The sequence below is a fragment of the Artemia sp. Qi Xiang Cuo genome, chromosome 19 (genome assembly GCF_049724085.1).
Source record: "Artemia sp. Qi Xiang Cuo chromosome 19, ASM4972408v1, whole genome shotgun sequence".
Classification (NCBI taxonomy): domain Eukaryota; kingdom Metazoa; phylum Arthropoda; class Branchiopoda; order Anostraca; family Artemiidae; genus Artemia; species Artemia sp. Qi Xiang Cuo.
The window spans coordinates 28292674-28314979 of NC_142812.1; the positions used below are offsets into that span (position 1 = coordinate 28292674).

At 36.1% G+C, this 22306-nt stretch overlaps 1 protein-coding gene across 2 annotated transcripts in view; it reads left to right on the top strand.

The window, feature by feature from the left end:
- The first annotated feature begins 3203 nt into the window (after positions 1-3203).
- The window catches only part of IntS8 (integrator complex subunit 8), an 81784-nt gene continuing 62681 nt past the window's right edge, over positions 3204-22306 (top strand). For both annotated transcript variants that reach the window (XM_089104849.1, XM_089104850.1), the window contains exons 1-5: positions 3204-3287; positions 3974-4163; positions 9437-9649; positions 12348-12588; positions 17670-17912. In XM_089104849.1, the coding sequence (XP_088960975.1) occupies positions 3218-3287; positions 3974-4163; positions 9437-9649; positions 12348-12588; positions 17670-17912 (957 nt within the window). In that variant the 5' untranslated portion in view covers positions 3204-3217. The remainder of the gene's footprint in view (positions 3288-3973; positions 4164-9436; positions 9650-12347; positions 12589-17669; positions 17913-22306) is intronic.

Sequence of the window (22306 nt, forward strand, 5' to 3'; positions counted from 1 at the left end):
CTTGTTCTTAGGATTCAGAATATGTCAAGTTTATAAAGTTTTCAGTTTATTTTATTGTGTAAATAAAATCAAGAGCGGTATGACGTCGTTATTGGCCAAATTTGACTTTATAGGTTTGCACCCCGATATTCGTTATCAGCGCCCTCGATTACCCTATAATCCACCCTCAAATCAACTGCAGCAAATGTGAGCTACCCTTTGAAATATAACGGTCCCTGGATCACTGACTATGTGTTAGGTGAAAAATGCTTTCAGGAATGGACCCATTGGATACAATTTTAGATGAGAGGCTTTTTGCACTAAATTGTGGTCCACTCTATGGATTTGCTAGCTAAAAGATGAACTCAATGTTTATTTTAACACTGATTACAAATATGCTAATTGCCACCCTAACAAATGCACTCTAGCTGACCTAACGAGGCCATTTTTTGGCCTAGCTTTAGAGTATAAACAGAACTTTGCTGATTTTGTTGGTTTGCATTGTTTTCTTTTGTGGTTATTTCTTTCCAACACCTGGTTTATAAAGCCTATAAAGCCAGTCTAAATAAAACACAATTGTAAAAGTTTTCAACAAAGCCAGGGCATATTGGGAAGTGTAGCAATTAGTCTTAACGAATTTGGAGTCAGCATTAAAAGGCACACCTGGTGGTATGTTTTTCCTTTAGCTAGCTTTTAAAACCCAAAATTTACTGTTCCTGCTATCTCGGTAAGTAGCTGAGTTAGGTAAATAAAATTTTCAGAAGCAGATTCAGAGTATTGATGGTGGGCCAGGAAGGTCTTTTGAAATATCTGCCACCATCACTTCCCTCTCCAAAGGGTACTAACTTTTTATAACCTTATACAATGGGCCACTTGTATTGTTAAAGTGAAAACTTTCAGAAATAGATCTAGAGCACAAACTAGGCACAAGGGAAGCATTGTAAGGTAAAATATAAATTACTACTACTACTACTACTATTGCTAACAACTCACCGCAGCACCAAGCCGCCTGAGACCAGATTTGTAAAATTTTATAGATGTGCAAACCTATTTCTTGAATTTGGAAAAAAAAATATGGATTTGATCTAAAATTCTTCTATGATCATAGTAATAGTGTTTTCAGAACATAGAGCCGAAGAAAAAGAGAACAAAAACCCGAAATTAAGGAAAAACATTTTTTTTTGTTGAAGTTTAGATGGGTCATCTAAACTTCACTACCTGTCTTCTATGCAATTTTCTAAACCAGAGAAATAATGAAAAGATAGAGATAGTACCTTCACAAAAGCTTCCCAGGGTATATTTTTTGTCCTAGATTCATTCCTGAAAGTTTCATTTTACCAACTAAACTACTTTCCAAGACAGCAAAAAGTTCCTCATCCAGAATTTTATCTAATAATTCGACTTGAAATCCTCGTTAGATCAATTGCTATGGTCTAAGCAGGATTGTGAATAAGTAGTGGTTTGTGTCAACTGACTTTAATTGCAAGTTAAAATTCATTTCATTGATTGACTAAAACATTATTTCGTATTGATAACCTTCCATATAACATATAACTTCTGAATTAATGTTTCACATGACACTTCTGAAAGTATGTCATAACACACGTCCATATTTTGGAAATTGGAGGGTGGGACTCCCTGACACTCATTGTTTGCAAGGGTTTGTGCACCTTTATCCCTAACTCAGCTTGTCTGTCACAATGAAAAAAGAGACAAGTGATCTTCCTAACTTTTCAGGTGAGTCAGAAAACGAAAAGTACACTGCCACCTGATATTGCATGACAAAGTATACTGTATCTCAGTAACAGTAGGAGATGGACAAATCCTAATTATACTAATAAGTTGCTCGTTCTGATTTTATTAAGGCTGAATGTGCAACTTTCTTTTTTTTTTACTAAAATGGTACTATGTCTATTTTAATTACTGCAGTCATGCTGCATCCATGCTTGTTTTCCAGTGTGTACCCTCAATAAAATGTGGAAGTAAGAAGTTTGAAGGTACCAGTTTTGGCGCTATCCCTTGATCCGACTTGAACAATTTGTAGATAAAAAAAACATTCTGCTGAGTAATTTGCTCCAACCACAAATTTCGGGTTAAACAATTTTGAGAAACTAAACTGTATCCTTCAAAGCTTGGAGTATATTTTTGTTCCACCAGACATTCAGACAGAGAGGGCGGACTAGATTCATTCTCTCTTTCAAGATCTCAAGGGTTTTATAATTTCCTGTAATTTCTTTTATTTTCTATGTAGCTTGCTTTGTTTTAGTCTATTTTTTGTATTCTTGTCTTTTCAAAATTATACCCCCTCCCCAAAAAATAAGTCGTTAAATAAATGCCTTCTCTTTGCAGGGCCATCGCGTATGGGGGGACGCCCCTCCTTAGTGTTTTTGAGCACTCGGTAAAAAAATGAGTTGTTCCACCACTCCACCCAAAAAAAATTTCATTAAATAAAAACTGCGAAAATAGTGACATGTCATCTACAGAAATCTCGAACTTGGTCGGACAACGCAGCAGTTTTCCCGACTCCTGCTGTGATTTTACAGATGGTGCGACAGCTTTCCATTTGGTTAAATAAAGAGCATCGAAAGATTAAATACAGAGTAAATAAAGAACATTTGGTTAAATAAAGAGCATAGTGGCATGAGATTTACCGAAATCTCAATCTCAGTCGGTAAATGCTGTGGTTTGCCACCTTGTGCAGTGATTTTACATATCGTATTCAAACGAATATTATGCTAATAATTGATGAAAACAGTCGGTAGAAATGGCAAGCCAGTCGGTAAAATTCTCCCCCTCCCCTCTAAATATTTTGGCTAGTGACGACTCTGTCTCCTTGTTCTGCTTTTTGAATAACCTCATACTATTAGTACCATGAAAAATTGTTACAAAGAGACACAGATCATGGAGAAACATGAGGATATAGATGTCTCAAGCCTATGCTTGTTTTTGTGATAAAAACATGGGCAAAAATAGTGTAACAATATCACTACCTCTCTGGGTTTGGGTGTCTTCAGGGCGTGAGAAGCCTGGAAAAAAAAAATTAGGTTGCTTGAGAGAGCCACTGAAAACAGCAACTGGCTGTGGCAGTATCAAGTTTCTTAGGAACGATCTTATATAAGTTTTGTCTGAAAGATAACATCTTATCAGTTTTGGATTAAAAGAGCTTGTTGCCATTATTTTTATTTACAGATCTTATCATTTAACTTCATGTATCTTTTTTCCAGGTCTTACTCTGTCAATGATTTCTACTTTGGAATATATTTTGGACCCCTCAAAATTATCCTGTGATCTTGTTTCTTTATCTCCAGGTAATGCTTTTGCATCATTTGCTCTCAAAACCTAATAATTCAGTTACTTTTTATTATGTATTATTATACCAACTAAGCATGCTCATTTAACTTATGATGTCATTTTTTTTACTACAGATAGCCTAATGGAAATATTTGCATTTTTCTTAAAAACATGTCGCTCGTATTTTTCTTTTTCTGGAGTAAACCATTTTTTCTGGAGTTAACCATAGATCTGTTATTTAAATACCCACTAGATAATTAAGGAAAATCATCTTTGACAGGGAAAAACTGGCAGTTTTCCCAGGAAACAAACTAGTAGGAAAGTCTCTGGAAAGAAACCAGGAAACTTCACCCTGCACAAGCTTGATCCTGTGAAAATTCTCCTTAAGTTGTTTAACATATTCTGTATTTATTTTTTACAATATAGTCATTGATTGAAAAAAAGCTTAGCCGGTGGAATAGAAGAAAAGCACGTAGATCCTGTTGTTGCTTTTCAAGTTGTTGCTTTTCACTTGGAAGTTACTAAGTCTATGATAAGACCTGATATATTTAATACTATAATGTTAATCTGCTCATAGGACAAAATATGATTGACAAATATAGACGAAATATGATTGACTGTCGGAATCTTAATGCAATTCCGTCAAATTTAATTGTGAACATTTTATTGTAAAATCGTCTAATCAGTTTTGCACCTTTTTCAGATGATGCTTGTGAATTCATACTTTTATTCCTTCAGAGTGCTCAAACCTATAGAGACATGAATGATCCTACAAGTCTGATAACCATCAGAGATCGACTACTTCCCAAGAAAAGTGCTTCACTCCGTTTGCTTGCTCTGAAAGTAGCAGCTTTCTTCAAGTGGAATATACTTTCGGAAAATTTTCGAGAACGGTAATTTTTGTTCTTCTTGTGCACTTAGTTTTAGGTAAATCGTATCCAAAAATGATCTTGCTTTATTTCGCATACACCGTGCATAGAAATAAACTATTTTTATCTGTATTAAGGATCGCTCAATGCCTCCTGCCTCTGGGAAATGCTCTGAAAACCCGTTACTTTATAATTATCAGCATTTGGATTTATAAATTTCCCTTATCCTAAGTAGTGGCCATCCCTCAATACAAAGAGCTTGTTGATTATTTTAAGGGTGCTGCTCTCTACGCAAGTAGAATGTGTGTATGTTTTTTTCTGAGCAATTGAACTTTTACTTATTATGTTTTCCCCAGAAAACATCCAAAAAAGCATGGGGTTTCCTGAGACAGCATCATGGGAGGTCACATATCAGTGCAAAGATACAGGGTACAAGCTCATGAATGCTCTGCATCATTTAGCTGTCAATAAAGCAATCTATTCAGTTGCCCGGAAAGATGAAGGCCCATTCCAAGTATCACTTTTCCAACAAGCTTATATTTTTAAAGACAAAGTCACTAAAATAGAAATAATATCAGTCACTCAATAGAAGGTTCTGGGTCAACATCCTGAATTCATTTTCAAAGAAAAAGCTATTACTAGAATTAATGGAATATCTTGCTCTGAGAATTCATTTTTAAACTTATTGCTTAGTACTTGTTCCAGCAAGGTTTCTATATACAACTATGATTGTTTGTAGTGAGAATTTGATGAAATAAAAGAATTTATAAAAATATTTCCAAAGTAGATGTACTTGCTTGCCTCTCAAAGGACATGAATTGAGTTGAAATATTTGTTTCTTTGAAACATACGCACAAAATTAAAATAGTCAATTCAGCAATGGTTTTATCTTTAGCCAGAATAGGCTGTGATAACATGGCTATTGAAATAAAATGATTTGGTTTATAGATATACCTGAACTTTATTTTGCCTTTTTCGCTAATAGGTAATCTCAAGCTGAAAGTAACTTCATGGATTCGCTCTTTTTACCAAGCTGAAAATAAAAATGAAGCAATCTCTTTTCCGTAAACCATCTCTTTGTCGTTGTTCATGGGCGCCCATAAGCTGAATTCCGGGGGGGGGGGCAAACCTGGTCTAATTGGCACTTTTAAGTTCTATAATAGAAATCTCAGAACAAAAATATAAAGCTAAGGTAGCATCATGCAGCCAGGGGGGCGGGCGCCCCCTGCCCCACTTATGGGCGCCCGTGTCGTTGTTATTTGTCTGGTTTCAAATGTAATATACTAGGTTATGCCTTTGTAGCTGCTAGACTTTATGTTTTGTATTGAGTAAGCATGGGTAGTCTATTATACTGTCCTAACGCTTTTTGGAATATTTTTCATCATGGATCTAACACTTCCAAACAAAGCGAGTACGCAATATTTTAGAAATGAAGAAAGAAGGATTTCACGAGCTTAAAGATGGCCAGATTAGTTTGAGGAAAGGCAGAAGCAAGACGAAAACTGATTAGAGGAAGATGTCGATCTCAGAAGCATAGTATGATTAGAAAGCAGTGGTCACCTAGACCTCTTACAAAAAAAGGACCAAGAGCTTTTGATGCCTTTTATCCAAAATGTGGTATAAAAATTCCTCAAAAGAATGAGGGGGTGGTCACATGGGCGCCCATATGGGGGGCTGGGGGGGGCTCTTGCCCCCCCTGGCTGAATGAGGCTGCCTTATTTTTATATTTTTTGCCGTGAGATTTATATTATATAGCATTAAAAGTAGCAATTAGACGAAGTTTGCCCCCCCCCCCCCTCCCTGGAATTCAGCTTTTGGGCGCCCATGGGTGGTCATCCGATGGAGCAAATGGAATCCAGGCAATAATACAAAATTGGGCTCGAGTTTGGGTACAATTGATTAAAGCGACCATTTTTTCAAAGATGGTTTAGATCCTAAGTAGTTGGAACACTGGACGGCGTTGTTAGTAGTACCCCTTTTTAAAGAAAGAAACCCAGTGAATCATGGGAGTCATAGGCAAATATTGTTAGGGAATGCAATAGGCAAACTATCTTCTAAGATTGTACGTAGTAGGTTAGTTCAGGATTAGAAGGAGGAAAATATTAGTGGATTTCAGGAAGACTTCGAGCGAAAATTATTCTGGGGTAGACCAGAAATGGAAAGCATACGGAAAAGAGGAGAGCAGCGTTTTTTCTTTCTAAACCTTACAGGGGGGTTTGATGGAATTGATTGGGCTTACTGATAAAAAGTCTCTTAGGTATACGGCTGCATAGAGTTCTTGTAACGACTACAATTAAGACAGTTATGGTGGTGAGGGTTGTTAGACGTATATCAAGGGTAAGAGCAGGATAAAGAGAGAAACGGGGGAACAATTTGTCTCCTTTGCTTTTCTCCCTATATACAGTATATTCTTATTGATGGTATTGAGGAATATTTAAAGCCGAAAAAGGCACCTAGTATCAGGCTGCTTACAATAAACCTGGTTTCATTACTGCTTGCACTTGACAAATGTCTACTTGTTGGCAGTAAGGAGAACCTTTAGAAGTGCCTAGACCTAGAATATGAGTATTTTTGAGAAAAAGCAGTTAACTATGGATGTGGAGAAATCAGTAGGTATGGTATTTAGGACTATTGGGAAAACAAGAAGACTAAAATTTAGTTATGAAGGAGATTAAAGAAAAATAGTAGATGACTTTAATTATTTGGGAATTAAATGAATGACTGGATGTACAATTGAAGAGGCAGATTGGGGAATGATACTTGAAGGAAATAGATTAATCGGAATGTTCCTTAGAAGTAGTACCAAAGATTCTAAAGCCTAACGGATATTGTGTTTTCCCAGGGGATGTTTTTCATCTTCTATAGGTGTGTATTCATGTTAGATAGAGGTACTTGTTTTGCTTATCTCATCCATTAGCTCGTGACATTAAAAATAGGGATTATAATATTTGAAAGTTTTGCCCGCATAAGCTCTGTTGATTGGCTAGAAATGACAATTTGAAACTAAATTTGTAGTTTTAGCTAAGCACCGAATTTTACATGTGAACGGTCGTTGCCTAGACATTGGATTCTGGCTAGACACGTGTCTAGACATGGGATTCTAGCTAGCCACGCTTGTGAACGCCGCTTAAGAGAATTCTGAGCGAAGGTTGATTTGAGCATTACATTACGGTCCAGAACTTTGGGGGAGTGATGAAGAACTATATCTAAACGCTTTAGGGCATTAGAGACTTATGAGAATACCTAGGTTTTGGGAGAAGAAAATATACTTATACAGACTTTAGTGCTTATACAGGGGCGTGTGTTGAAATTTTACCGGTTTTGGACTCTGTTCGAGATGATATATCCACTGTTATTTTAGAAGATATTATTAAGACTCTCCCACAGAGGACAAGTAGGGACCACACCCGTCGTAGAAATAACTGGGAATCTTCCCAGTTATTTCTTTTACACATTTGTTATGTAAACATAGTTATTTCTTTTAAACAGAGAGACCGATGAAGGAAGAGGACTACGAATTCTTAAAATCTGCCACCGAGGATGAAATAGTTAAGACCATGGAAAAAATGAAGGGTCATTCAGCTCCTGATTTAGACGGAATCCCAATGCAAGTATGGAACCAACCATGACCCAACATGCATCTAAACCAACCCAGTCTTTCTTATCGGTTGCAAGTGACATCAGTACGTTTTTCAACAAAACCTCCAGTCTTGATGCAAAATATAATCTGCAGTTCTAAAGAGCCCTTGGACTCCAGATATCTCCAACATTTTTCCAGTATATAAAATACAGAAGCTGAAGTTTCAGTTAATTTGGTTCGCTCGTTTCAGTTGGTTGTCTTACTCTCCGTCTGAGGACGCTGCTTTTTGCAGATTTTGCGTTCTGTTCTCGTCAGAGACAGCTGGCAAAAGCTGCCACCAGCGCTTGGGGAATCTATTCACCAAACCATTCAGGAACTGGAAGGATGCGATAGTGCTTCACAGCTCACCAACAAGCAGAGTTTCATAGAAACTGCATTGTATCGGCTGAAAACTTCTTTTCTGTCTCGGAGAAAAGGCAGGACAATATCGTGCACCAACTAGACGCGGCGAGGAAAGCGCACGGTTCAAGAAAATTGCCAGAAGTCATTTTCGTCTATTATTGACGAAGCTCAGCGTTTTGCCAGCGACTTACGACTGAAGATGACTCTTCCAAGGACGAGAGGTGGCCGGAGTATGCATTCAGACGATCCAGACCTTCTCAACCACTATTGAACCTCTCTCTTTATTCCTTTCCTGGACCACTTCACTTCCGAGCTGAAACAACGATTTGTGCTTCACCAGAAACTGCTGTCAAATCTCAGCGTCCTTTCTCCTGCCAAAATTGTTTCTGTCGATCTGAAGGCATTAAACCTGGAGTCATTGGTTGAAATGTATGGCGATATTCTTCCCGAGCCAGACCGTCTGAAGCAATAAATTGAGCTATGGCGCATCAAGTAGGAGAATGTTCCGGTATCAGAGACGCCTACTTGTGCTGTGTCTTCGCTTCAGGCATGTGACGCCACCTTTTTTCCAAATGTTTTTCTTCTTCTGGCTGTTCTTGCGACGTTACCTGTTAGCACTGCTACTCCGGAAAGAAGTTTCTCAACCCTTAGAAGGCTCAAAACCTGGCTGAGAAATTCAACAGGAGAAGAAAGATTGAGTGGCTTAGCCCTCCTTGCAGTCCATAGGGACGTTGACATCTGCCCTGACAAGGTCATCGACATTTTTGCAGGGAAGAGAAATCGTCGCCTGGATTTAGTTTTATCGATATTCGCCCTTACTTTTAGCTAAAAAAAAACAAACTACAAAATTTAGAGACTCCTATTTTGCTTCTTTTTGCGTAAACTGTCTTTGCTGTCTCAAAAAAAAAAAAAAAAAAATTAGCTTGTAGCATTTAAATGTATGTAAATACTTATATTGTTTTTGCGTTACTAAAAAAAAAAAAAAAAAAAAAAGCCCCTTAGCCTAAAGATACGAAAGCATGCCTAGTGGATGCGTCCTCGTTTGCAAGGGGTGGACTAACAGTCTCGAGCTAACGTACTGTTGCTCGAGGATGTTAGACAAAGTCTACGGGAAAAAAAAATCGGGTAAACCCCCCCCCCCCCCGAACAAAAATCCTGGATACGGCCCTGATATTATATATATATATATATATATATATATATATATATATATATATATATATATATATATATATATATATATATTCTGTTCAAGGAGGAGAGGATCCTTGCCCCTTTATTTCCAGGTATGTTAAAATAGACCTTGGTATTTTAGGATTCCAAATTATCTTCAGAGAATTTTGGTACTTGATCTACTGGAGTTGGTTCGAGGAGAAGTCTCCAATCCTAACGAACATGTATCAATCCCTCTCGAAACTTTACCACCGGAAACAGTGCTAGCCGTCAGTCTCTACCATCGCTGGATCCTGAATAATACCACACAGCAAGATGTCATACCAAAACCAAGGAATACTACTCTTATTACTGGGTAAGATGACGTGGTAATTAAGGGCTCCTTTCCGGCGACGAAAGATAGCCTATCGGGAATTATCCTTAATTGGATCTTCTTGAAGTATAAGCAAAATTTTGTCTTAATTAATAGGAATCGATTATTCTCAAAGATTAATTTAAATCAACCGGAATAACCGTTGGGATAGGTTATCCGACTTCATATTAAATCATATTACATCTCTTCTTACTTTTTTAATTACATTGTTCCAATGGTCTAGCACGGGATTCTTAAGCATCTTCTATGTTTGTACCGCTTTGAATCTAATGACATAATGTTACTCCCCATTTATAATAGTCCACAAGGTTTTTGCAGTAAATCCTGCACATTTACCTTATAAGTTTAATGTATTGGAAGCGCTTCCAAAATGCGTTCCTGAAGTTTTTTTTCTATTCCATTCGTAAGTATCCATACGCCCCTCCCCTTCTGGTAGGGATCCTGTATCTTGTGTTTTTTTTTTCTGTTTCTGTTCATCCCACCGTGTCTTTATTCAACTCGTATATATTGAAGTGAGTAACTTTCATCAAATTTTGCTTCGGAAAAAAATATTATTTATTAAATGACAGGAAAATACTTCTATGAATATATGAAGATTTTTCAACTTTGTGCTCCTCAACTCTTTGTTTTCTGTTCTAGTTAAATTATCTTGTTGGGGTAATGGAGGACTGCATTTTTAGAAGTTTAGAGTGGACTCGGTCAAATTGGTGTATGAGACCATTTTCTCGCTATCAGTAGCTACAAATTTTTGTGATTTTTTCATCGTTTTCCTTATTTTCTCGAAATAAGGAAACGATATTTCTGTTATAATGCCCGGAAATATAAAAATTGCTTATGTAAAATGTGACTAATGAGGCACATGTATTTAAAATGTGTTCTATTACTTATTTTTATTGCTTATTAGGGGGGCCAAAATTAATCTTAATGGTATAGCTTTGTATATTTTAATGATGATGAACTTGAATAATCTCTGAACTTTCACATTAAAGTTTTCAAATGATTATATTCATTCTTTAGTGGAATTTTGTTTCCCCAGGGATGTTTTTCATTGATTATAGGTTTTTTTTTTATGTAAGATAGAGGCACGTGGCAAAATAAAGAAAATATTTAAAACAGCCAACCACCATAGATTTTTGTTAGTTCTTAGTTGCTATTTTAGTGAAATTATGGTCTGTTTGAATGTGTAGTCTCCTGTTTTCTATTGGACTTAATGGGTAGTAGAACTACCTCTCCCCCCCACTCTCGTTGACAGTTAATCTTTTGTTCTTTTATGGCTTTAGTTATGCTTTGTATTTAATTTTGTCCTGATTAGTAATTATCAACCTTTTTTTAATTAGTGCTAAAGCAGAATGGGGTTTACGTTAAGTAGCATTGTTAAATTGGATAAATGATATTGGATCGTGTAAGTATACTTTACTTTCAGAAGTGATTTCAAATGAACATATGGATACATAATTTTAGGGGTGTGAGATTGTCTCACAGCTTGGCTCAGTTGCCACGTCAGAAAGATTAATTAGGCTATGTCCTACAAATTTGTTTTCTTTTTCATTTTTTAAGGTATTTAGAGCAGGAAAATTATGAAGCTGTGACTAAATCTTTTTTATTCGTCTGAGAAAAGATGTAATGTCTGTAGACTTTGAGTGAAAGATCTTAAGCCGAACTGGCCAGCGATGACAAAAAAACAAACGAAGAGAGAAATCTCAGTGAAAAAAAAGCAAACTGATCCACTTAGTGAAAAGATGCTATTATAGAGTTACTTCAGTGAGAACACCAGAGTAACTGAGGAAAAATAAAAAAATCTGGAAATTATTTTAATTATTCTGCTGCGAAATAATCCTTTTGGTGGCTATTATTGAAGCAAATCGTTTTGGTCTAGCAGGTAAAATGATCCCCTGGTGATTATTTAAAATCTTAACTCCCTTATTGACTGTTGATTCACTCCTTAGAAGATTATAATAAATTGGGTCAATATTTAAATTACCCGCGTCCCCATTTACCAAAAGGTTAGCAAACATATGTATTTTTATTCTATGGCTTCTCTCGCCCATTGAGTGTACCCCTTATCATTTGAAATAGCTAAGGCCTCATCAAATTTTACAAAGTGATCTGGTGGAAACCAAATATGTTCTGCTAAGGCTAAATTCCGGAGGATTGCTTAATTGTAGGGTTTTTTCTATTGAATTTCGATGTTCAATATATCTTTCAAAAAATTGTTGGTGAGTCCTACCAATATAGAACTTCTCACAAGAACACGGAATTTTATACACCCCACTTACTAAATTTCCCCGGGTTAAATCCTTACCAGAACTAAAGAAACTACCCATTGGCCTCAATGTTTCCAATCGTTTGGCCAATGGGTAGTTTCTTTAGTTCTCATTTCCTTCCACATTGCAAGAGGTGGCTAGATTTGAGTATGAACTGTTCGGTTTCCACATTCTTTCTAGGTAACTTAACACCTACTTGCTAGAATGTAAATATGGAAGTTCCTGAATGAGGAAGTTCAAATGAAAGAGGAAAACGTTGAATCGTAAAAACATTATTTGACATAATTTAAAATGTTGTACTTGGTCGTTAACTTGGTATTTGTTTGCCATTGCATGGCTGCTCCTCTCATTTCGAAACGTGTAGTGTCTGGTATATTGTCTGTCGGTTTTTAATAAAAAGTTGTTGTTTTTTTTAGACCTGCAACCGGCAGCAGTGTTGTTAATTTAGGTGCATTTACACAAATGATGGATTTAACGCAAAAACAATTGGCTCAAAAAGTAGACGAATCATTTACTGTTTTGGAGAAGCTTCTTAAATGTCAAACTGCGTCAATCCCCTCAGTGGATGCTTTTGTACCCCCGGACCCTAGTGGGAGAGACTTCATATTTTACTTTGATAAATCAGAGATGATTCATTTGGCTGAGTATCGGATTCAGGTCAGCGTTGCTTCCAGTTACTTTTCTTTTCTTTTTTAGAAACACCTAATAAGACAGGATATTTTTTTTAATTATTTTGAGAAATGTTTCTACAAAGAAAAAGTATTTAAAGGAAAGTAAAGATTCATGTCAAAACACAAAGAGCAAAAACAAAGTCACACAACAAGTCAGTGCTACAAAAGAAAAAGTGAAAGCTAAATCAAACAAAAATTAGGATGGGTCGTATAATTGTGTAGTAGTCAATCTGGACTTGTCCCAGTTAAAGATAGGAATGGGGCCACAATTAGTGATAAGGAAAGAATTAAAGAGAGATGGGTAGAACATTTTGAGAATCTGCTAAACCGAGATAGAGTTGCAGGAAAAGATATAGAGGAAAGCGAAAAGATGAGGTTAGCAGTTGGTTTCGTATTAAATCAGGAGTTAAGAAGGGATGTGTTCTATCTCCCTTTATATGGTTCATTTTGATGGATTTTGTCTTAAGAAGCACAGGAAAGGCAATGGGAAACCACGGAATCAAATGGGAGAAAAAACTCTCCTGAACTTAGATTATGCTGATGATTTAAGCATCCTAGATGAAAGTCTGAGCAAAATGAATGAACCTTTAGAGGTTTTGCGAGTACAGGGTGCTAGAATAGGTTTAAAATAACTGTTAAGAAGACTACGTCACTAAGGCTAGGAATAAGTGAAGATGAAAAGGTGACGTTGGGTAACGAAAAGATTGATCAAGTGAACAGCTTCACTTAGCTTGGTAGTACTATTAGTAAAGACAATGGGAGCAGTGAAGATGTTAAAAGTAGAATAGCCAAGGCTTGGGGTGTTTTTTCACAGTTAAAAAAAAGTTTTGAAGAATAGGAAGATAATTCTGCAAACCAAGATTAGACTATTGGAAGCTACAGTGACGACAGTCGTCATATATGGCTGTGAAGCATGGGCGCTCCGAAAAACGGATGAAGATTTGCTAGATGTTTTCCACAGAAATTGCCTACGGATTGTTCGGGGTACCCGGCTTAATGACCGTATTTCAAACAGTAGACTGTACGAAAAGTGTGGTTCAATCCCGCTTTCTAGGGTTATAATGAGGGAAAGGTTGAGATGGCTAGGGCATGTTCTGTGGATGAAGATGACAGATTGCCAAAGATTGTTCTTTTCTGCCAACTGTCTAGGGCCGAACGGAAAACAGGTCGTCCATGGTTGGGGTGGGGGGATGTCGTAAAGAAAGATATAAATGAAATGGAAACTTCCTGGGAAGGTGTAAAGAGGATGGCTTTGAATAGATTGGGGTAGAGGAGGAGAGTGCGTAGCTGTGTTGGTCTCAGGTGACTTGGTGCTGCGATGAGTTGTTAGTAGTAGGAGTAATAGCATAATTCTAACTTATCATGGATAGAAATTACGTTACATAAGAAAGAAAGTACTACCCTCCTAAACCGCCTAAAGGCGAGTGTATCATCTTTGCTTTACTGAAAACTATATAGAATGTTCCTCTGCTGTTTGGTTTGTCATAAGATAAAAAAAAAATCTGGAAAGAAACAAGTAATTTCTTAGAATAAATACATCTATCATTTTCAGACTAATTTTTTATTTTAAAAGCACATGCTTGTTCGTCACTATTTTTCAATTTGGGTCAGTTTAATTCAAAAGTATAAAAACTTTATGCCTAAAGTTTCCAAATGTCAGTTGTTATTTTTGAAACCATCTATACAGTTTGCTGAACCAATCTTTTGAACTAGCCAAACAATACAAGATTCCCCCAAAGGATGTTTTATGCATTAGATAAAGAATGGATTTTAAAAGGAGAAAATAACAATGAAAATGTGTCGTATACTAGACTAATAAAACAAAATGGATTGTTTCAAACATACAAATTCATAAATAAAAAACAATTTCTGGAAGTTTGGTTAGTATTTAATTTGTTGCTGGCATAATGGAAAAAGAAATGTTGCTCAAGGTACACTTTGCTTTCAGTAAAACTTTTGAACTAAACATTATTTTCAGTAAAGCACAGGTGGCACTACGGGGTCTGAGAGGGTGGATAAGGGTTCAAGGATTCAATATTTCAATATGTCGTGAGAGATCTTGCATATCAATATGACAAAGAAGAGAAGGTAATATACCGTCCAATATACATTCGTTTGAAAGAATGAACTTAGACACAACGATAAGATGTGTGGGAGCTCCACTCTGTAGGAATATTGTGGGTGCAAACAGAAAATGAAAGACATATATTTAACTGCACAGGGAGGGACGGAGATTAAAAACTATCATCCCAAGATAAAGATTGTTCAATTGGCCTCGGCTCCTTTAAAGAAGTAGAAAACTGCAACCCAAAATTATCCATTTTTTAAATTGGAGATCCCCCTCCACTCCTGGAATTTTATTTCAGGGTTTCAATTTCTTATGACAATAGGTATAAAAAAAAGCATATAGGTAGGCCTTTATATCGAAATGGGCTGTTATGATAAGATAATCAGTCTAAGACATATTCTGGAGCACAGATTTAAGCACGTGCAAGAAATAATTCAAGTGCTCTTTAGCATGATTTGACTTGGTGACATGAGACGCCATGTCGGAAGATGGAATTAAGTTGGTAAACGGTTGGAACCTCGTTGTAATTAAGAGTTGTCCAGGAGTAATGATAAGCCCTTCCCTGTCAGTAACCGACCTGGACCATGCCGATAGATGATATATGTTGGTCTCCATAATAGTCTGCAATAAACAATGGTGATGAGAACAAGTAGTATCGGAGACAAAAGTTTGGCTCGATGGAGATCCCATTGAAGATGCTGGTCATTATCTTAATAACTATTTTTTCCTGGGTGATTTAAGATACAATATAGAACGTGATGAAAGAGAATGGGTTTAAGTCTACAATAGATTCGATCCTCATTGTTAATTAGTGGTATCAATGAGTACTAATAAGCAATTCTATACTTAACCGACTTATATTAACCACATGACACTGGCCTACTTGCAGACTCCAAGAGGCACAGTCCGTGCCTGATGAACTATCCAATAAGGGCAAATGTGTCAGCCCCCATATAAGTCAACCAAAACAGAACCAACAGAACAAGTGGCTTTGGAGACGCACCCGTCCTGTTCCATGGAACTACCATTAAAGGTGTCACTCATTCAAATATCTAGAATCTGGTGGATCATTATAGTAGTGCTAATGATGAAATCAAAGCTCCGGTTTCTTCAGCTTGGGCTGTTTCTCTCCGTCTTAGGAAACCTTATGGATTAAGAACCAAGTCACTATAAATACGAAACTTCGAATATTTGACGCAATAATGGTGTACTACTCTATGGCTGTTATAACCATCGGAAACCCATAATATGTGATTGAAAACCTTTTCTGTGAAAAGGTTTTTCTTTTTCAAATGTTGTTAAAACTAATCTCTGGTTGTTTTTTTTTGTGTGTGTGTTTTTTTTTTTCATTTGCTTGACGTAGTTTGATTATGTTAATTTTGAATATTGGTAAAAAATGTTCAAGTGTTTCTGCTCAAGAACGAAAATATTGAATTGTAATTGAAATCCTAAGCAAAAACTGTACGTTTTTTCCATCTTCTCGATTAGCTGTAATTTTGGGCAATGATTTTTTACTAATGTTTTTGCTAGAAGAAAAATTGGCATGCATTTGGAGGAGGATTTTTAACCTTGTTGTTTAAGATCTTTACATGGGTTCTACTCTTCTACTGGACTGAAGCCATTCGGACCAATCGTCTGAGTACTCTCGACGATAGACGAATCTTATTCCATCTTTCACTAGAAGCATCTTTTTGTGATCTGTTTCGTGTCTATAACTGTTGATGTGGTTAAAACAAATGTTATAAAAGGAGCTCTGTAGTGCCTGTGAATAAACTTAAGTTTGTATTCTTAAAAGTAATTTGCTTTTATTAATATATATTTTTTCTTTCTAATAAAATCTGCAGACTATCTTATCAACAAAAATCATTTTTTTTTCATTATTCATGAGGGGCTTCGGAAGGTTCATGTTTCCTCTTTATGCCAGCAATCAGACAGTACAATCATAGAGAGATGAATCACCTAGGCAACTAAGGGATAGCCCATGGTCGATGTGCAAACTAGTGAAGCAAGCAAAGGCATGGGACAGCGGAATAGCCTTGCCAAAAGGCGTAAGACTGTTGCGTGGTTGGTATAATCCTGGACTTTTAAAAAAATTTATTGATAAGGAAATGACCAAAAAAATTGAAAAGGCTGAGAATGTCTTCGAGTTTGGTAAGTAGGTATCTACAGCCAAGGACAGTTTTCACAAGAAATATTAGACAGTTGCCCTTTACAGTCTAGAAGCTAGGAACCTTCAAAGTTTCCTACTTTAGGGATTCCTCTATTTTGAATTTTTTATTTTACGGGACAGAAAAGGACCAGTAGTCTGAAATTACTTTGGAAAAGTCTCAACACCTTACTAAAACTCGCAGCTGTGGGTCTGATCTTTCTTTTTCACCAAGTTAGGACTCCGTTGGTTTTCGTACTGATTGAGGACTGAGATCATTTTTACTGGATTGTTCAGGAGAATTCTTAACACATCCTCGTTAAGGAGGGGGGGTGCGATCCAAAGCCACCCCACCCCCACCTTTTCATATGTGCACATGCCTGTGAATCCGAATGAGTATATTATTTTTCCTTTTAAATATTTCTTTTAAATATTTGCCATATCCAACTCTATTTTGCAGCTCTACTATGACCTTGACTCATATTGCATTATCACCTATGATTGTGCAATCCGCCCACACATACCTTTATCATATAACTTTATTTTTCAGCTCTACTAGGACCTTGGCTCATATTGCATTATCCCTTATGATAAAGGTATATGTGTGCCATCTGCCCACATATACCTTTATCATATAACTTTATTTTTCAGCTCTACTATGACCTTGGCTCATATTGCATTATCCCTTATGATAAAGGTATGTGTGTGCAATCCGCCCACATATACCTTTATTATATAACTTTATTTTGCAGCTCTACTATGACCTTGGCTCATATTACATTATTCCCTATGATAAAGGTAAATGTGTGCCATCCGTCCACATATACCTTTATCATGTAACTTTATTTTGCAGCTCTACTATGACCTTGGCTCATATTGCATTTTCAAGAGAAAACAGCAAGAAGCTGCTGGGTACTTCCGGTCAGCCGCTAACATTTATTCTCAAGTAGACTCATCTACATTCACCTTCTGTAAAGTTCAACAAATGAAGTTAGAAGGCTATTTGGCCGCGTGTGAAGTGGTTACAGAATCTTCAAGACGTCGGAATGTTTCTTTAACAGAAAGACTTCACGAATCCATCAAAAACAATTTTGAAGTAATGTTACATTTATTATTAATGTAGAAAAACAAACTTAGTCTCTTTTTACTTGAGGAGTCTGACCATGGGACTGAAATTTAGCTATATTTGTTGACAGACATGTATTTTGTTATTAATGCCATAAATAGTCATGTTCGTTATTTGCAGTTGTCGAAGTCGAGGGAAGATACGAATAGCCCGTCTTATGGTTGCTAATGAACTTACGAAGACGGTTCTTTTGCTAGTGTATATATATATATATATATATATATATATATATATATATATATATATATATATATATATATATATATATATATATATATATATATATATATATATATATATATATATATATATATATATATATATATATATATATATATATATATATATATATATATATATATATATATAACAAAAATTGCAAAACATAAATTTTATTTCATTGTAACACGCTTGTGACGGCCGAAGATCTGACCTTCCGACCGTGACAAATGAAGGAGTTGATATCAGGCCATGTTTGTGTGTGCTAGGAGGTCAGGGTCCGTCATTAGTAGGGGTCGAAGCAGGTAAAATGGGCTTCTTATAAGCTAAAGAGCCAGCTCTAATGCTATTATATATGTATAAGCAAGGGTGTATGCGTGTTTGTAAACACAAATAAACTAAACTGATCAAGGTATAAACATAATAATATATGCTCCATAGTTGTGGAATCATTACAATGTGCTTAGGTAAAAAATTGATCTGAAAAGTAAAAAAAAAAAAAATACATCGGTGATACAATGATAATAAGCGTATGGTGGCCGATCGCCCAAGCTGACCGACCGTAACTAGCAAATTGAACAGATGAAGGTGACGGCAGGCTATCATAGGAAGCGAAATCGCGCTGCCTAAGTAAAGAACGATGTTTGCACAATGTTTTTTTTTTTTTTCATACCTGGGCACTTCGTATCGAAGGAGTTGTCATAGAAACTTCGAAAAGGGCTCATTCAATTGGAAATTGGAGTGGCTTGTGCCCTTTTTAATAGTCGAAAGTGATTGGAGGGCCACTAGCCCCCCCCCACGCCCATAATTCCCCCAAACACATCCAATCAAAATTTTGAGATAGCCATTTTGTTCAGCGTAGTTGATTTCTAGACAGAAAATATGTTTTGAGGAGGACACGCATATAAGAACGATGTTGGCACAATGTATCATTCATAATTTTCTTTTCCTTTAAACCAGATCAGTTCGTATCAAAGGAGTTGTCGTAGAAACTTCGAAAAGGGCTCATTCAATTGTAAATTGGAGTGGTTGGTGTTCTTTTTAGTAGTCGAGAGCGATTGAAAGGCAACTGACACCCCTTCCACGCCCACCATTTCCCCAAACCCATCCAATCAAAATTTTGAGATTGCCATTTTGTTCAGCGTACTTGATTTTCAAATAGAAATTAGGTCTTTGAGGATGACACCCCCCCCCCCCAGCCCTCAGGGCAAGGGTTGTAAGTTATGCCCTGGGGGCATATAATGTTTTTATAGAACGCTTTGTCGTAGAAACTTGAAAAAGGGCTCATTCGAGCCCTTTTAGTTATGCCCTGGGGGCATATAAGGTGTTTATTGAAAGCGTTGTCGTGGAAACTTCAAAAGGGCTCATTTGATTGGAAATTGAAAGGGCTAGTGCCTTTTTTAATAGTTGAAAGTTCGGGAAATTATGTCTTAGAGGATACCACCCTCACAGCCCTTAGGTTAAAGGTTTTAATTTATGCCCTGGGGCTATATAAGGTGTTTATAGAAAGTGTTGTCTTAGAAACTCAAAAAGGCAAATGAAACTCAGAGAGGAGAGAAAGTAACAAAATGAAAAATAAAATCAAAAAGGGTGAAAAAACGAGGATTTTGTCAGCCAGCGAACCATGAAGATGACAAAATATAAGCAAATATTTCGACAAGGACCTCCGCCAAGTCGTCCTCAGTGCTAAACAAAAAACAAAAAAAAACGAAAATCTAACCTTTCGAAGTTTACTATACAAAGACAGAACAGACACTCAAGTTCTGTCTTTGTATAGTAAACTTCGAAAGGTTAGATTTTCGTTTTTTTTTTTTTTTTTTTTTTTTTTTATCAATTAGGACCAATTTGCGGGTGTCCGTTTAGAAATATTTTCGTATATTTTTTCATCTTCATTGTTCGCTGGCTGACAAAATCCTCGTTTTTTCACCCTTTTTGATTTTATTTTTCATTTTGTTACTTTCTCTACTCTCTGAGTTTCATTTGTCATGTATAGCCAGTGTGGTCTAAGAATGTATTTAACTCAAAAAGGGCTCATTCGATTGGAAATCGAAAGGCCTAGTTCCCTTATTAATAGTCGAAAGTGATTGGAAGGCTTGAAGATCGATATGGGTATAATGTATGATTTTTTTTTTTTTTTTTTTTTTTTTTTTTTTTTTTTTTTTTTTAGACCAGGGCACTTCGTATGGAAGGATTTGTCCTAGAAACTTCGAAAAAAGCTCATTTGATTGAAAATAGAAAGGGCTGATGCCCCTTTTAATAGTCGAAAATGATTGGAGGGCAACTAATCCCCCTCCCACGCCCACCCTCCCATTTGCCATTATATTTTAAAAACAAATGTTGCAATAAGATTAAATCAATATGCACTGTGCTATTGTTAATTCCCAACAAGGCATTTCAGCAGTATCCCAAGAACGACAGAGGATATTAAGTTCAAACAGTTGGGACTTCTTCTGCTCTTCAAATTTAACCAAATCAAAATAGCGTGAGTGTATCCAAGCTATCAAAGAATAGTAAAGTAAAGAAAAGTAAGCAGATTTTTTTGCGAATGGTATCAAGTTTTCCATTTCAGGTCAACTAGAGGGGGTATGAAACAAAATTAAACGCTACTATTTGTGTTCAGATTTTAAAAGGGTGTATGTTGTTAAAAATTGCTGAAAATTTTTCTCCAGCATACAAATAGCAGACCAAACTATAATGTCTTAAAAAACGAAAAGATTTAAAGTATTATTTTCTTCTTCCCTAAAAAGACTATGTCAATATAAAACGAAAAGAAATTAATTTTAAAAAAACTTTTTCCACAAAATAAGTTTTTCAAAGAAAAAAAAAAGAACTCCAATTAACAAAAAATGAGCAAAAATAAAATCAAATAATCTACAAAGCGTGAAACTACCGCAAATCAGCATCGATAAATAAATGAAACCCAAAACGAACAGAAATTACAATAAATAACCTAGTCAAACTCAAAACGAGCAGAAATTAACATGAGTTGGGCTCAAAACCCCTATGCCTTCCCAAGGCCAGATCATAATTTGCACTTTACTGAAAAAAATAAAATGAATGTACATTGTCAGTTTAATATACATTTACTGATGTTTAGTAATCAAAATGTTAATATTATTTGATTTATTAAAGTTATAAAAGCAAGAACATTTATATTTTAAGCTGACAGAGGAATGTGACATATAGCCGGAAAAGCTGGCCGTTTTGCTAAGATATATAAAATAAAGTGTTTATGTGTTTGTGCTTCTGTGTTGACAATCAAAAAAAGTAACCTTGAGAAAGAAAGATTTTAGAGAATTATATTAGAATCCTGAAAATGGACATATATTCTAAAGATCAGGGGGGGGGAGCAGCAAATTTGACTGAAGGGTGTTATGTTCATGTCTGCAAGAGCCGAAGGCCCGAGCTTCCAAACATAATGAACGAAGCGTCATGAGGGAAGTGACAGAAAGGGAGAACCATTGCAAGGGCATGTTTGAGGTCCGGGGTACTGACAGTAGCGATTGGAGGGAGGCGAAAAATAGCATGTGAAGGAGGATTTATCAAATGCCTCAGTTATTTCTTGTGAGCTGGTTACAAAATCTCTGAATGTCGTTAAGTTGGGTTAATAAAACTCTGGAAAGTGTATACTGGCCAAATTAGCTTTAGCATCAAAATAATGTACTTTTACATTTATTTTAAATGCAGGATTCCTTACTTTCGAATTTAACCTACAAAAGTCAGGCTTAGATCACCTATTTATTCAGTTTGTCATCCACCAGGACTTGATCAAAAACCTTAGTATAAGGACTCATCTTACTACAATGTATTTATGATTTTGAGCAAATATTTGAAGGTGACAATCAGCGACATCATACGAAAAATTATCAACTACTGATGCATAAAAGAATTTTGAATTGGGGAATGTTAAGGTACTATTTTTTTATGTATTTACTTAAATAATGTTTTCGTAAAATGTTTGCTCGTGCGCATAAGTTAAAACCTTCTATATAAGTTAAGATATCACTTTTTCTGATTATTGTTTTTTCTTTTGGGCGAAAACATTTATAATACGGAAACGATTTAATTGCTTAGAAATATATAGTGAAGAAGCCCGGTGTATCCTCCTCCCTTTACAATTCCTCCCTGGAAAATTCTCCCCCATT